General features: G+C 43.9%; 1 protein-coding gene across 1 annotated transcript in view; it reads left to right on the forward strand.

Annotated features, from left to right (window-relative positions):
• Window positions 1-16612, forward strand: part of LOC134579301 (cathepsin D-like) — a 33856-nt gene that overhangs the window by 14079 nt on the left and 3165 nt on the right. The window contains exons 5-7 of the mRNA XM_063438546.1: window positions 3168-3367; window positions 12786-12908; window positions 13346-13490. Of these exons, the coding sequence (XP_063294616.1) occupies window positions 3168-3367; window positions 12786-12908; window positions 13346-13490 (468 nt within the window). The remainder of the gene's footprint in view (window positions 1-3167; window positions 3368-12785; window positions 12909-13345; window positions 13491-16612) is intronic.

Below are 16612 nucleotides of genomic sequence, written 5' to 3' on the forward strand. Positions count from 1 at the left end.
GAAGTGCTCATGCCATTGTACAGAACACTGGTGATACCTCACTTGGAGTATTGTACGCAGTACTGGAGACCGTATCTTCAGAAGGATATTGATACCTTAGAGAGAGTTCAGAGAAGGGCTATAAAACTGGTTCATGCATTGCAGGATAAAACTTACCAGGAAAGGTTAAAGGATCTTAACATGTATAGCTTGGAGGAAAGACGAGACAGGGGGGATATGATAGAAACATTTAAATACATAAAGGGAATCAACACAGTAAAGGAGGAGACTATATTTAAAAGAAGAAAAACTACCACAACAAGAGGACATGGTCTTAAATTAGAGGGGCAAAGGTTTAAAAATAATATCAGGAAGTATTACTTTACTGAGCGGGTAGTGGATGCATGGAATAGCCTTCCAGCTGAAGTGGTAGATGTTAACACAGTAAAGGAGTTTAAGCATGCGTGGGATATGCATAAGGATATCCTCCTCTTTCGCTCTCCCTTCAAGTTAGTGGTATCCACATCAGTCCATTCTTGCAAGCACGCTGTCTTGGCGTCATACTAGATTTTGGCCACGCCTTTGAGCCTCACATCCAGCATGTTGCCAAATCCTGTAGATTCCATCTTAACAAACATAGACCTTATATTGGCTTCCTGTATTCTTTAGGAGTCAATTAAAAGTGCTAACACATACCTATAAAGCACTGAACAATTCTAGCCCCTCTTATATCTCCTTTACAGATCCATAGGTATGCCCCCTTCTCGATCTCTCTGCTTTGCCCGTGACCTTTTCCTGTTCGCTGCTCGCACCCGTATGGCCAACTCGCGCTTGCAGGACTCGCGGGCAGCTACCTTCCTATTGAATATCCTGCCTACCACCATCAAGCTCTCCCCTAGTCTTCAATCCTTTAAGACGTGCCTTATATCCCATCTCTTTAGGAAAGCTTATGGCCTCCCGGAGTAACATCTCTTGCTCTCTCCTACAGGGCAGCACTGTACTCTCTCCTCCAGCTCTGCTTCACTCCCACCCTATTTGATTGATATTTCCTGTCCTAATGTGTTTTATACCCAACCTCCTATAGACTGTAAGCACGTTCTAGCAGGGTCCTCTTCAACCTAGCATTCCTGTAAGTTTTCTTGTTATTGTCCTATTTATAGTTGAATCCCCCCCTCTCATAATATTGTAAATCGCTGCGAAATCTGTTGGCGCTATGTAAATGGCAATAATAATAATAACTATAAGATAAGGCCAGGGATTAAGGAAAGTATTTAGAAAATTGGGCAGACTAGATGGATCGAATGGTTCTTATCTGCCGTCACATTCTATGTTTCTAAATAGTCTGAGTTGTACACAGAAAGATATTGTCCATTCTCAGCTAGAGCCGGACAGAAAGTTCCTGCTTCTCCTCATCATAACTTTCACCCAAATCATGTTCCTACTGTATTCCTGCCGTCCTTCACAGACTGGGCTTTGACACTGTTAGGAGGGCATTGGAACGTCCTAATGTTTCTGTGTGAGCTGGGTTATATTGATAACGGGTACCTTTATTTGGTGGCCCCTGGGTGGCACATGAGCTATAAAGCGATGATCATGGCATTTTAAATCCATAATACACAGAACAATATAGTAAAAGGTTGCGCCAAAGCTGGCTATGGTCCAGCTAAAATATACAAAGTCCAGATAATAAATAGTGCCAGAACATAGTCTCAAGGTGGGCCTTATGGGGCACTGGCGACTTGTGTAGAGGAATGTTCTCTTTATGGGTCAAGTGAAGGCGGCTTTCGGGATCCGTATGTAAAGAAAGAAACAAGTAATAGTGCAAATACGTCTGATACAAAGTGTTGAATTGCAGGAAGAAGAGATCTATCGAAATCCTACTCACGTGTAGTAGAGCTAAACTAGCTCTAGTGTGGATGGCATACAGCGGTACAATCTCGGCTTGTAGGATATGTAAGGAAGTATTGGTCTTTAGATCCGTATGTGGGGGAAAAAAGACAGATGATAGGGCAATACGTCTAAAACGAGGTGGTATGTTCAACAACAGACTCTACTATAGTCCTACTCACGTGGGGTAGAGCTCAAACCTGCTCTAGTGTGAATGGCGTACAGCGGTATAATCCCGCTTATAGGATACGTGTAGAGGGTTGAGTCTTGTTTCGTTATATAGATCATGAAAGAGAAGAGACAACTAATATTGCTCGCTGTATAAAATAGTATATACCGAGTATAAATAAAATGTATACTCACATGGGATTGAGCAGGCAAACTGCTCAATGACTCGGGCGTGAGTGGTATAATCCCCACCTCGGATGTCTTTGGAGTAATACTCAGCAGGAGGAGTAAAATCAGGATACCAAGCAAAAATAAAAATACTGAATAAAAGAGTAAAATAGCACAATCAAAGTGAGTTAAAAGTAGCCAATATACCTTTATTAGAAATACAGAATAAAATATTAAAATATCCACAACGCGTTTCACCTATGAAGGCTTTCTCAAGTGGAGAAAGCCTTCATAGGTGAAACGCCACGGGGCTCACTACACAGCATACCAAAACTCACACTTTATCTAACGATATCAATAATAACAACGCCACAATATCCCATACCCTGTATTAACACAGCTGAACCCAATTGATATGCCCATATTCTTTCTGTATTAATGTATTGGATATCGTCCCCCCATCTCTGTACCTTACATGCTGTTATCCATGCACTTTCTTTAATGTTATGTACTTACGCATGTGTTATTAATGTTGTCTTGTGATAAACTGCTCTATAGGTCTTCCTGAGATCTTAAATAAAGAATTAAAAAAAAAAAAAAAAAATTACATTTGGTTTTGCAGTTGGCAGTCAATAGTAAATACGATACATATTTTGATCAAAATGAATTAGAAAAGTTTTTATTTGACTCTGCAAAAACCAGATGATTCACACTGTTTAAACACTGTTATCAGTATGTATAAAAGGTCTCTGTTATTGGTTCTCCCCCCCCTTCACCTCTCCCCCCCCATCCCTCCCCCCCGATCGAGAGGATGTCTCCAGCAATGTGGCAGCTGCAAAAAAAGCTGCTTTGCAAAGTCAATGTTGCAGTTACCGCGAGGTTGGCTCTGTACACATGGTGGTAATTAAGGAAAGGTTTGGTAAATGCAATGCTTTAATACCCGCCATGTATCATTTTAATCACAGATTGGAAATCTCGGTGTGAAAGGGCAGCTGTTTGGTGAAGCTATTAAACAGCCTGGTATCACGTTTGTGGCGGCTAAATTTGATGGAATCTTGGGAATGGCATACCCACGAATCTCTGTAGATGGCGTTCCACCCGTGTTTGACAACATTATGAATCAAAAACTGGTTGAAAACAACATATTCTCGTTCTACCTGAACAGGTAAGAGATTTGCAATTAATGGAAGTGGAAAAATAAAAAAAATATAAAGCTTGAAAATGTTCTTTGCTACGAATGATTTCCACCAATGTTATCCCCGGAGGATAACGTGATGTAAGCCAGACCCACTGGTTGAGTACCAGTCAGTGCTCAAAATAGTCAGAATAATAGCGTCTCAGCGGTGAAGTCAGAACGATAGCGTCTCAGCGGTGGAGTCAGAACGATAGCGTCTCAGCGGTGGAGTCAGAACAATAGCGTCTCAGCGGTGGAGCCAGAACGATAGCGTCTCAGCGGTGGAGTCAGAACGATAGTGTCTCAGCAGTGGAGGCAGAACGATAGCGTCTCAGCGGTGGAGTCAGAACGATAGCGTCTCAGCGGTGGAGTCAAAACGATAGCGTCTCAGCAGTGGAGGCAGAACGATAGCGTCTCAGCGGTGGAGTCAGAATGATAGCGTCTCAGCGGTGGAGCCAGAACGATAGCGTCTCAGCGGTGGAGCCAGAATGATAGCGTGTCAGCGGTGGAGTCAGAACGATAGCGCCTCAGCGGTGGAGCCAGAACGATAGCGTCTCAGCGGTGGAGTCAGAACAATAGCGTCTCAGCGGTGGAGTCAGAACGATAGCGTGTCAGCGGTGGAGTCAGAACGATAGCGTGTCAGCGGTGGAGAGTATTCTTTTGCTGGATTAAGCTGACAGTGAGCTTGCTCACATTGATTGAAAGCAGACTCTATTAAGAAGACTCTTTCCATATCTCTGTGACAGGTGTGTGCGAGTGGCTTCTCTGGAAGCTCAGATTGGAGATCTCGAGAAGACAAATTGCAACATTGAGGAGATCGACAATCTTGAGAGTAGTCTGATGCTCACTGAGCAGAGTTTAGTGGGGACAGGTAGTGGAGTGGGAGGATATGAGACAGTTGGTGAACAGGCACATAGCTGAGTAACAGTGGGGTGAGGAAGTGAGGTGAGGAAGTGAGGTGGGGGGGGTGATCCCTGAGGTACCCCACTGATGACAAGCCCAAGCTTCGAATATACTCCATTGACTACAACCCTCTTTTGCCTGTCAGTCAACCACTGCCTTACCCATTCAACAATATTGGAATCCAAACTTAAAGATTGCAGTTTATTGATGAGCCTTCTATGTGCAACAGTGTCAAAAGCCTTACTGAAATATAGGTAAGCAATGTCTACTGCACCACCCTGATCTATTATTTTAGTTACCCAACCAAAAAAATCAATAAGATTAGTTTGGCATGATCTCCCTGACGTAAACCCATGTTGTCTCTGATCTTGAAATCCATGTGATTTTAGATGTTCAACAATCCTATCCTTTAACACGGTTTCCATTACTTTCCCAACTACTGAAGTATAGTTGCTTGACTACCTTTCTTGTGAATGGGCACAACATTCGCCAACTTCCAATCTTCTGGGACTACTCCTGTTAACAATGATTGGTTAAAAAAAATCTGTTAATGGTTTTGCTAGTACACCACTAAGCTCTTTTAAAAACTTTGGGTGTATTCCATCAGGCCCCATCAACTTATTTGTCTTTACCTTTGACTGTTGAAATATAACCTATTCCCCTGTAAGCTCACATGTAACAAATGACTCATGTGCCCTTTTTCCTAACTGAGGCCCCTTTCCTTGATTTTCATCTGTAAATACTGAACAAAAATATTAATTGAGGCAGGCAGCTAGACCTTTATCCTCTTCTACATACCTTCCTTTTGTTTTTAATCTAACTAATCCTTGTTTTATTTTCCTTTTCTCATTTATGTATCTAAAAATGTTTTGTCCCCTTTTTTACTGACTTTGCTATTTTCTCTTCTGTGTGTGATTTGGAAGCTCTTATAACTTGCTTAGCCTCTTTCTGCCTAATCTTATAGATCATTCGGCCTTCTTTTTTTTATAATTGCTAAATACAAACTTTTAGTTTTTTACCATTTTGGCCACATCTGCAGAGTACCACAATGGTTTCTTGAATTTTTTGCTTTTACTGACAAGCCTAATGCAATTTCCTGTTGCCTTCAGCAGTGCAACTTCTAAATAATCCCATTTCTCTTGGACTCCATTTAAATTGCTCCAGTCTGATAATGACTCCTTTACACATATTCTAATTTTAGAAAAGTCTGTTTGTCTAAAGTCTAAAACTTTTGTTTTTGTGTGATGTGACTCAGTCACTGTTCTTATATTAAACCACACTGACTGATGATCACTGGATCTTAAACTTTCACCTACAGTAATATCTGATACCAAATCTCCAGTTGTTAACACTAAATTTAGTATGGCCTCTTAATGAGTTGGCTCCTCAACGACTTGTTTTAGAGACAATCCCAGTAGGGAGTTTTGAATATGTGTGCTCCTGGCACAAGCAGCTATTTTGGTTTTCCAGTTCACATCAGGAAGATTAAAGTCACCCATGATGATAACTTCCCCCTTCATTGTCATTTTAGCTATTTCCTCAACTAGTAGTTTATCTAACTCTTCTATTTGTCCTGGGGGCCTATAAATAACACCTACACGAGTTACTGTGTGATTACCAAATTCTAACTTAACCCAAACGGACTCTATGTTCACCTCACTAACTTTTATTAGGCTAGATTTTATGCTATCCTTCACATACAGGGCCTCCCCTCGCCCTTTCTTGCCTTCCCTGTCTTTTCTATATAAAGAGTACCCTGGTATTGCTATGTCCCAGTCATTTTTCTCATTATACCATGTCTCAGTAACAGCGACTAAATCTACACTATCAGTTGCCATTATTGCCACAAGTTCATGGATCTTATTCCCTAAACTGCGAGCATTTGTAGACATGACTCTGAGCTTATCATTTTTTTAACACACTTGCTACAGGCACCTTCTGTCCTTGCTTACGGGGGGGGGGGGGGGGGCAATTGGATTGATGTTTTATAACCCTTTTGCCCTACTAGTTTAAATACATCCTAGCAAAACCTCTGAACTGCTCACTGAGAACATTTGTTCCCTTTTGAGAAAGATGCAAACCATCTTTTTTGTACAGTTTATTTCCATTCCAAACAGAGCTACCATGATAAATGAAGCCAAGTCCTTGCTCCCGACACCATTCACCAAGCCACAAGTTAAAGTCCCTAATACGCATCCGCCTGTCGTTCTGAGTGTTATGCACAGGCAGAACTTCAGAGAATGACAGTGTGGAAGCAGCCTGCCGTATATCATTGGCAAAAACACTAAAAACTTCCTTAACCTCTGAAACCTCATTGCAAGCCAAGTCATTTGTCCCTAGATGGACAAGTACATCCAATTCCCCTTCCTGCTTTGCTTGCTTAACAATATTACAGATACGTCTCCTGCCTCTGTGAGCAGTAGCTTCGGGAAGACACCTCACAAGACCACCATTGTCCATCTCCACACCTCTTATGATGGAATCTCCCAACAACTTCTATTAGGCCTCCCAAATACCATTACACTCGGTACCTGAGCCTATCTCCACAACACCACTACATTTATGCAGCCTCTTGGTGCAGGAAGCAGGGTTTGGGGTTTTTAGAGCACTGGGCCAACTTTGCGCTTGGGTACAACCATTATAACAATGATGGGTTGCACCTAAACGGAAGAGGGTCTGCAGTGCTGGAGGACAGGATGGCTAGAAGGTTGGAGGAGATTTTAAACTAGTAGTAGGGGTAGAGGACAGAAAGGAGATGGGCTATAGCTCAGTATAAGGGGTGTGGAGACGGGGGGAGGGGACAGCTCAGAACAGAGAAGGTATGTAATGTTGATAATTCACAAAAAGTGCAAAAGACTCATGATAATATTAAATGTATGCTTACTAATGCAAGGAGCCTAAATAACAAAATGGGAGAACTAGAGGCAATAGCATACACTAAACAATATGATATAATAGGCATAACTGAAACATGGTGGGATGAGACACATGACTGGGCAGTTAACTTAAATGGGTACACATTATTTAGGAAGGATAGGAAAAACAAGAAGGGTGGTGGGGTATGTTTGTATGTCAACCATGAATTAAAGTCAAATCTTAGGCATGTGGAGTGTGACGAGGAAGATGTGGAGGCTTTATGGGTAAATATCTGCTTGGGGCAAATGAAGAGAAATCAATTATTGGTTGGTATATGTTATAAACCACCTAATGTAAATATTAATGAGGAAGAACTGCTGTTAGAGCAAACTGGGAAAAGCTGCAAATCTGGGTAACACGTTAATTATTGGAGATTTTAATTACCCGGACATGAATTGGGACAGAGGGACTAGTAGCTCAGCAAAGGGAATTAGGTTTTCGAATGTGTTAAATGACACCTTTATGTCACAACTTGTACAAGCACCAACTAGAAAGGATGCTTGTCTTGACCTGCTTTTAACACACAACGTTGATCTTTTGACCAACATTTAAGTAGGGGAGCATTTGGGAAATACAATATAGTGTCCTTTGAAATAAACTCATAAAACAAAAGCACATGGGGTATACTAAAACATATCATTTTAAAAAGGCCAATTTCTATAAGTTAAGGGCAGCTTTACAATATATTGACTGGCATAAACTCTTTAGTGAAAAGAACACTGAGGATAAATGGATCATCTTCCAACAAATATTAGAAAGGTACATTTCTCAGTATGTACCATTGGGAAATAAATATAAAATAAATAAATTGAAACCAATGAGGCTTAGTAGAGAAGTAAAACAAGAGATTAAAAATAAGAAAAGGGCATTCAAAGCCTTTAAATCTAACAAATCAGATGCATCCTATAAAAGATATAAGGAAGCCAATAATGCGTGCAAAAAGGCGATTAGATTTGCTAAACTTCAAAATGAAAAAAATAAAAGCTAAAGAGAGCAAAACAAACCCCAAAGCATTCTTTAAGTACATAAATAAAAAAATTTAAAAAATGGGGGGTGGGACCTGACCGCCATGCTGACCGGTCGCATGCGGGAGAGGCTCCTGCAGAATTTGGCCCTTCTGGCTGAGAATTATGGCACACTACACTTGTTTCAGCCGAGAAGTTCAGCAGAGGGAACAGGCAGCTGTGGGCGCTACTGCAGACACCAAGATCGGGAGTTTTGAGGCCCCTGAGGGCTCTGTGAAACTTTGGAGTCTGCGGCCTACACTTGAGAAGAGCAGGGTTTATGGCCACTGCCCTGTTCACACATCTGGCTACCACACAGCAGCCCTGTGATACTCCTCACAGGTTCTGTTCCCACCTCACTATGGACCAGTAGGGGTTATCCCGGTCCCCACTGGAGGGATCCACCACAAGAACAGATCCCAATGAGCTCACCCAGCCCTCGGACTCCCGAGCCTCGCACACTAAATGGCTGCCTCGTTTTCTGTCCTGGACACATGGATTACCTGCAAGCAGCTATAGCATCACCCATCCTTGGACTGCCCTGATACATCAACCGCAAGCAAGCCGCTTGCGCTTGTGCCCAACAATCGGGTCCGGTTGCCACAACCTCCTTCGTGGGCATTGAGCCACGCGAGTATGCTCCCCACACCACAGCCCACCGCTTGGACAAATCCTCCCACCCAGGATCCCTGTTGATGATCTCCAGGAGAGCCAGAACCATGTGCACTGAATGAGGTGTCATAGAGGGCTTAAGGCCGGTGAAGTGGCACTCACCACTTTTCAACCCAGAGTTTTGCTATCACTTCCTCCTGCCGAGCCAGCGGTGGGACCGAGGCTTGCCTACCGGAGGGGCTTAATATCATGCCCTTAACTGCAATCTCGAGGTTCTGGGTTCTCGTGGGCTGTGGGGCTTACCTAGAGAGACTCCAGCGGTCTTCCTAATTTTCGTACATTTATTGTTATTTGCTTAGCCTCAGAGCTTCATTTACCTGTTGTACTGGGTACCCAGTAGTTCTAAAGATTGACAGGCCTTCCCTGTAGTCTAACAATTTTCTCACTGATTACAATTTGTACAATGTATGCTGCAACCAAGTCCTTATAAATTGTCCTCTTATACCTTGACTACATGGATACCATAGCCTATTCCACCTATCTAGTGATATATACGTCTTGTAACCTCTGTTCTATACCTTTTTTTTATCTTCTTTTAGTTCAAAAAAGAAAAAAGTGCAGTTTTTCTGGACATTCCACGTTATATTCACACTGTATATTGTTATTAAATGTCTAAAAGAGCTTGTATACCAAACTGTGCACTGCAGAAATAAATTGAAAAAAAAATAAAAAGAATTGAAAGTGTAGGTACACTAAAAACTGGCATGGGGGTGTTAGTTAATGAAGACCAGATGAAGGCAGACATTTTAAATAACTTTCTGATGCAATGGAACTATTTTCGGGATGAGGATTTCGCGGATCCTGGTCGGTCCCCAGCGGTCCTTAGCCGTGATTCTATGGAACTATTTTCGGCTACGGGACTGTACGGTTATCAGTCAAAGTATGTCTTCCAGGAAATTCCTGAACCGATCTGGGTGATTTTTGGATATGTTGGTCACCCGGATCGGGGCTATCAGGGGATGTAACTCTGTGGGGGGTTTGTGTGTTTAAAGGTATTTTGGGGGGTTTTATAAAAATGTAGGTTTTCTGTGCCTGGAGATAATTGAGTTTAATACAGTTCTTGACTCCGTTATATCCCAGGCACAGAGGAGGGATTATCTTGGTTTTTGTGGGAGTGTCCTGGACCTGAAAGCCAATGTAATCGGGTGTATGTTTTTACTGTAGTCTACTCTCAGGTCCAGGGGGGAGTGCCCCTTGCATGGGGACCTGCATATAAGGCCAGTTGTTGCTGCCAATAAATGAGTTCCAGTTTACCCTCAACACGCAGCCTCGTCTCGTGCTTGTAGGTGAAAGCTATACCAGCGATAATCCCTGCTCCTGGGATTGTTCTTTGGATTGCCATTATGTGCTAGACTCTCTTGGAGGAGAGGTCTTCTCACTGGGAGCTTTATCCAGGAGTTTGGTCCAGGGTGAGAAAAGATGGCGAGACCCCAGCCAAGCTGCAGCGGTTACGGTGTCCGGTGCGGTGCTTATGGTACTCATCGACAGCTAGGAAGCAGCGATTGGCGGAGGCACCCTGTTGGGGTGCCAGTCGGTCCATCACATTGTTCTTGGGTAGAACATTTACTTAAAAATAGAGTACAAAGAGTTGTGATTGATAGTACGTTTTCAAGCTGGACAGAGGTGGCAAGTGGTGTCCCTCAGGGTTCTGTTCTGGGACCCCTTCTATCTCTATGATCCTGCAATAGGCAATGAAAGTCATGTTTCATTGTTTGCAGATGACACATAACTCTGTAAAGTAGTACAATGTGAGCAAGATATTAATTTGCTGCAGAGGAATTTAGATAGACTGGAGGTCTGGGCACTCAGATGGCAGATAAAATTTAATGTTGAAAAATGCAAAGTTATGCACTTCGGCGTAAAGAATGCACAAGCAACTTATACCCTTAATGTAAGCGAATTAGGGAGAACAACACACGAAAAGGACTTGGGAATTGTTATAGACAACAAACTATGCAACAATGTGCAATGTCAATCAGCAGTGGCCAAGGCCAGTAAGGTATTGTCATGCATGAAAAAGGGGCATTAATTCTCTGGATGAGAATATCATTTTGCCTCTTTATAAATCGCTGGTAAGACCACATATTGAATATGCTGTGCAATTTTGGGCACATGTTCTAAAGAAGGATGTTATACTACTAGAAAAAGTGCAGAGGTGGGCTACAAAATTAATAAAAGGAATGGAACATTTCAGCTATGAAGAAAGGTTAACAAATTTAAACCTATTTATTTTAGAAAAATGCTGCCTGAGAGGGGATATTATAACTTCATACAAATATATTCGGGGCCAATACAAACCAGTGTGTGTAAATCTATTCACAAACCGGACTTTACATAGGACACGAGGCTATGCGTTTAGACTGGAAGAAAGAAGATTTCGTCTAAGGCAAAGGCAAGGTTTTTTTACTGTAAGAACAATCAGGATGTGGAATTCTCTGCCTGAAGTGGTGGTTTTATCAGAGTCCATACAGATGTTCAAACAGCAACTAGATGCATACTTGCAAAAACAGAATATTCAAGGATATAATCTTTCAATGTAGGGTAATAACTGCTTGATCCAAGGATAAATCTGACTGCCATTCTGGGGTCAAGAAGGAATTTTTTTTCCTAGCTTGTTGCAAAATTGGAAGTGCTTCAAACTGGGTTTTTTGCCTTCTTTTGGATCAACAGCAAAAAATTGTGAGGAAGGCTGAACTTGATGGACGCAAGTCTCTTTTCAGCTATGTAACTATGTAACTTGCTCAGTTTAAACCAACATTGCAGAGTTTGTAATATTTCTAACTCTTCTAATGTGGTTGATATTTTTTCAAGTTGTTTGAAAACACACCTTAATCCATTCTATTCCACAGTAGTCCATTCCTTAAGGACTATAGATGTGATGTCATTAGATTATGCTTCAGGATCGTATTCCATAATGGAGTGACCTACTTAGCTAACAGCTGCTGGGTTGTATAGAAGAATCAATGTGAAATTAGCAGGACGTACTGTCATAAGGTCTTTAGACAGCAAAGTGATAGAATTGGTCTTGTAAGGAATTAATTTACTTTTTAAAGGACCACTCCACACCCCAAAAGCACTTCAGCTTGCTAAGGTGCTTTATGGGGATGAGGAGTACCCTAGTTTAACCCCAGTTTATAAGTTCTATGAGAAATCAGCACCTTCTTAGATTAACTAGGGAACTCCTCCCTGGCCAGGGAGGCTTCCTACCTACTTCCAATAGCTCCCCTGAGTTAATGGAAGTGGCAAGCATGGTCTACCTGAGCGTGCCTGTCTCCCCCTCCCTCCCTCACAGACCAGCTCTACTTACCTGCAGTAAGTGAAGGTACTGCTCCCGGCCTCCAGTACTTTGACAGAGAGCTTTCCTTACCTTTCCTGAGTTAAGCCTGCACCACTGGGCTTAGCCTAGAGTGGGAAGTAGTGGAAGCTGGGGAGTTGCATCCGGTAAGAAGTCCAACCGTAAACTGGTTATGGTGCTTGGAATATTCCTGTAATGAAAAAACATTTATTGAATAAGCTCCTCTTTGACCTTGAAGTGTTTACCAGGTAGAGTTAGCCATATTGATAGGAGTAAACACAATTTTTAGATTGTTACAGATTTATTGAATCTTAGACCATGCACCTTGCTTAGTTTATAGAAAGCTCTAGCATACGGTTGCCTCGACTTTCAGCAATAAAAGTCTATAAAAGCAGCATAGCAATGAGGGTTCAACAGAACTTTGTAGAAATACCATGCTGCTATTTGTCAATCACGCCACTAGGTGGCATTCAACTGCTTTGACCCAATGCTTTTTAAAGCTTTCCTTTAATCCTACCCAGTTTGTTAAAGATCCATCCTTGCTCTAGCCAATAATACACTAGATCCTGCTCCCTGTACATTATAGAGTATTCACTCATGTTTAAACTCTTTTATTCAGGAATCCAGATGCCCAGCCTGGTGGTGAGCTGTTACTAGGAGGAACAGATCCCAAATACTATACTGGAAACTTTAACTATGTGAATGTGACACGCAAAGCATACTGGGAAATTCCTATGGAGCAGTAAGTAGACGGATCGTTGGTATAATATAGACATTGTATCATTCACTTTAATCAGTCTATTGTTCTAATATAGCGCTCTCATGTAGAGTGCTTTGTAAATGGAGTATAGAGAATATAGGTGGCTTTACAGAGGGGTGTATAATAACATTCATAATAAGACACATTGGCTGCACCTCTCCATCTTTTCATTTATATGCATGGTAACAAGTCTTTTACTCTGTCCGGCTAAAATAACGATTACGGAGATTAAATGTGTAAAAATGAGGCTACATCTAAAACCATAAGAAAATTGAGGCCTTATTCAAACTTGCTTTCAAAGTAGATATAATGGGGAAAACCAGTCTCATGCTGAGCGATGTTAGAACACGTGGCAAAAAATCCAAAAGGAAATTGCTATTTTTTAACTTACCTTTTCTTATGGATCTAACCTATTCCAGGATGGCCATAGGGGATCAGCTGACTCTCTGTAAGGGCGGCTGTGAGGCTATTGTCGACACAGGAACCTCAATGATCACTGGCCCAGTGGATGAAGTTACAGCACTACAGAAAACCATCGGGGCTATCCCACTTGTCCAGGGAGAGGTGAGGTTCTAGATATTTATATATAGAAAGTATAAAACTCTTAACGCATACACAGGACGTGAGAATTACCCTAAAGTCACCCAGACCATTTCGTTGAAGGTGCAGAGATCCTGTCATGTTAGTCCTCAGATGTAAAACACTGTTTAGAAGATATTTAAATGCAGGGCTAAACACACATTCCTGACAGCCACTAGGGGCACTTCCACTGTGTGAACGGAGTCAGGCTTGGTTCTCACAGTTAACCTCGTCAGATGCTTGTCACAGAGATTATTTGATTGGAAACACATGGATCTGGCCGTACATTCGCTTCTCATTGGATGAGAAGAGAAAGGCTCAGTGTGATGTCATGGGAGGTGATCAGGCAGTTGCAGGGACTTCATTTCGAGCACTCTGAAATTCATATTTAGAACACATATTAATGCTAACAAAATGGGTTTCAAGGGTACCTAGGAAGCCATAAAACGATAACAAATAATTAAAAATGAGTATATATAAAATTAGGGTTTGATATTAGGGCTGTAGCAAGCATATTTTTTTTAAAATCATGTACCGTATATACTCGAGTATAAGTCGACCCGAATATAAGCCGAGGCCCCTAATTTTACCCCCAAAAAACTGGGAAAACTTATTGACTCGAGTATAAGACTAGGGTGGGAAATGCAGCAGCTACTGGGAAATTTCTAAATAAAATTAGATCCTAAAAAAATTATGTTAATTGAATATTTATTTACAGTGTGTGTATATAATGAATGCAGTGTGTGTGTATGAATGCAGTGTGTGTGTATGAGTGCAGTGTGTGTATATAATGAATGCAGGGCCGGCGCTACCTGTAAGGTGACCTAAGCAGCCGCCTAGGGCGCACCTTAGCAGGGGGCGCCGGATCCCTGTGCCCGGTGTGGCTCCTCATGCTGCGCCGCCTAAGCGCTTTTACAAGCCTCAGGCGGCGCAGCACTGCTGCATGGAGGGCGGCCGGGTTTGAGTGACCGGCAGGAGGGAGGAGCAGAGCGCTCCCTCCTGCCGGTCTCTCCATGTAGCGTGGCCGGGCGGCACGGAACGCAGGACAGGAACCTCTGTTTCCTGTACCCGGCCGCCGGCGGAATGACAGGAAGTGCTCACTCAGTGAGCGCTTCCTTTCAGTCCGCCGGCGGCCGGGTACAGGAAACAGAGGTTCCTGTCCTGCGTTCCGCGCCGCCCGGCCACGCTACATGGGCAGGAGGGGAGGATAAGGACAACTAGGGGTGGGAGGGAGGAAGGGGGGGGGGATAAGGACCACTAGGGGTGGGAGGGAGGGGGGGATAAGGACCACTAGGGGAGGGAGAGGAGGGATAAGAACCACTAGGGGAGGGAGGGAGAGGGGGGATAAGAACCACTAGGGGAGGGAGGAAGAGGGGGGGATAAGAACCACTAGGGGAGGGAGGGAGAGGGGGGATAAGAACCACTAGGGGAGGGAGGGAGAGGGGGGATAAGAACCACTAGGGGAGGGAGGGGGGGGATAAGGACCACTAGGGGAGGGAGGGAGGGGGGGGATAAGGACCACTAGGAGGGAAAGGGGGGGTATAAGGACCACTAGGGGGGATAAGGACCACTGGGGGTGGGTAAGGACCAGGGAGGTAAGGACCACTGGGGGGGGGGGGGGGGTAAGGACCACTAGGGGAGGGGAGGGTAAGGACCACTAGGGGAGGGGAGGGTAAGGACCACTAGGGGAGGGGGAGGAAGGACCACTAGGGGAGGGGAGGGGAGGGGAAGGTAAGGACCAGTATGGTAGGGGAGGGGGGAGCAAGGACCACTAGGGGAGGGGAGGGGGAAGTAAGGACCACTAGGGGAGGGGAAGGTAAGGACCACTAGGGGAGGGGAGGGGGGAGTAAGGACCACTAGGGGAGGGGAAGGTAAGGACCAGTATGGTAGGGGAGGGGGGAGCAAGGACGACTAGGGGAGGGGGGAGGGGAGGGGGAAGTAAGGACCACTAGGGGAGGGGTGAGTCAAGACCACTGGGGGAGGGTGGTGAAGGAACACAGGGTGAACGGGGTGGGGAGGTAAGGACCACTGAGGGAGGAGGAGGGGAGGTCCACTAGGGGTTTGGGAGAGGGAGGACCACTAAGGGGGGGGAAGGAGGGGGAAGGAGGTATTTTACATTGCTAAGGAGAGGGGAGGAGGGTAAGGACCACTACTAAGGAGAGGGGAGGAGGGTAAGGACCACTAAGGGGGGGGGAGATTACCACTAAGGGGGTGGGGGGAGTAGGAGAAGGTCTACTAAGGGGTTTGGGAGAGGGAGGACCACTAAGGGGTTTGGGAGAGGGAGGACCACTAAGGGGGGCAGGGGGGAGTGAGAAGACCACCAAGGGGGGGCTGCAGAGGGACAGGGGGCCAAGGGAGAGCACTAAGTGACAGAAGGGGAGAACACGGAGGGACAGAAGGGAAGGGGAAATCAATAATTGACCGGAGGGGAGAGCACTATGAATTAAAAAAATAAAGAGCTGTTCCCCTCTCAGTCCCTATCCTACCCCACAAACTCTCTCTTTTACACTACACACATACACAGAAACATACAATGCATTCCTACTCACACACAGACACACCCGAAACACACAATACATCCCTTACGTTCTCTTACATAATTAATGCACCCCTTACAGACACACACTGCATTCAATTACATACACAGAAACAAACCTTGCACCCCTTACACACACAAACACACACACACACACACACAGAAACATACAATGCATTCCTTATACGCAAACACACACTACATCCCCTATAAACACACTATATCCCTTACACAAATTGCACACATAAAACATCCCCAACTCATGGATGGGCCATGTAGGTGGATTTATGGGTGGGCATTGTAGGCGTATGCCACCTGGGGGCCCAGACCTTGAGCTGTGTAAGGGGCCCTAAAAAATGGAGCTGCTTCCTGTTCATTAATTGTTGTGAGCACTGTTAAAAACAGTCTCCAGAGAGCCTCTTCTACACCAGACCTGTGGAGCCAGACTGAGCCCATCATCAGCCTCTTGTCCTCATCTGGTGGTAAGTAGGCAATCCAATATATTATTAGTGGCACTAATCTCTAATTTACCTCACATTAAATGGATACTATAGTCACCAGAAGCACTACA

Source organism: Pelobates fuscus, chromosome 12 (genome assembly GCF_036172605.1).
Source record: "Pelobates fuscus isolate aPelFus1 chromosome 12, aPelFus1.pri, whole genome shotgun sequence".
Classification (NCBI taxonomy): Eukaryota; Metazoa; Chordata; class Amphibia; order Anura; family Pelobatidae; genus Pelobates; species Pelobates fuscus.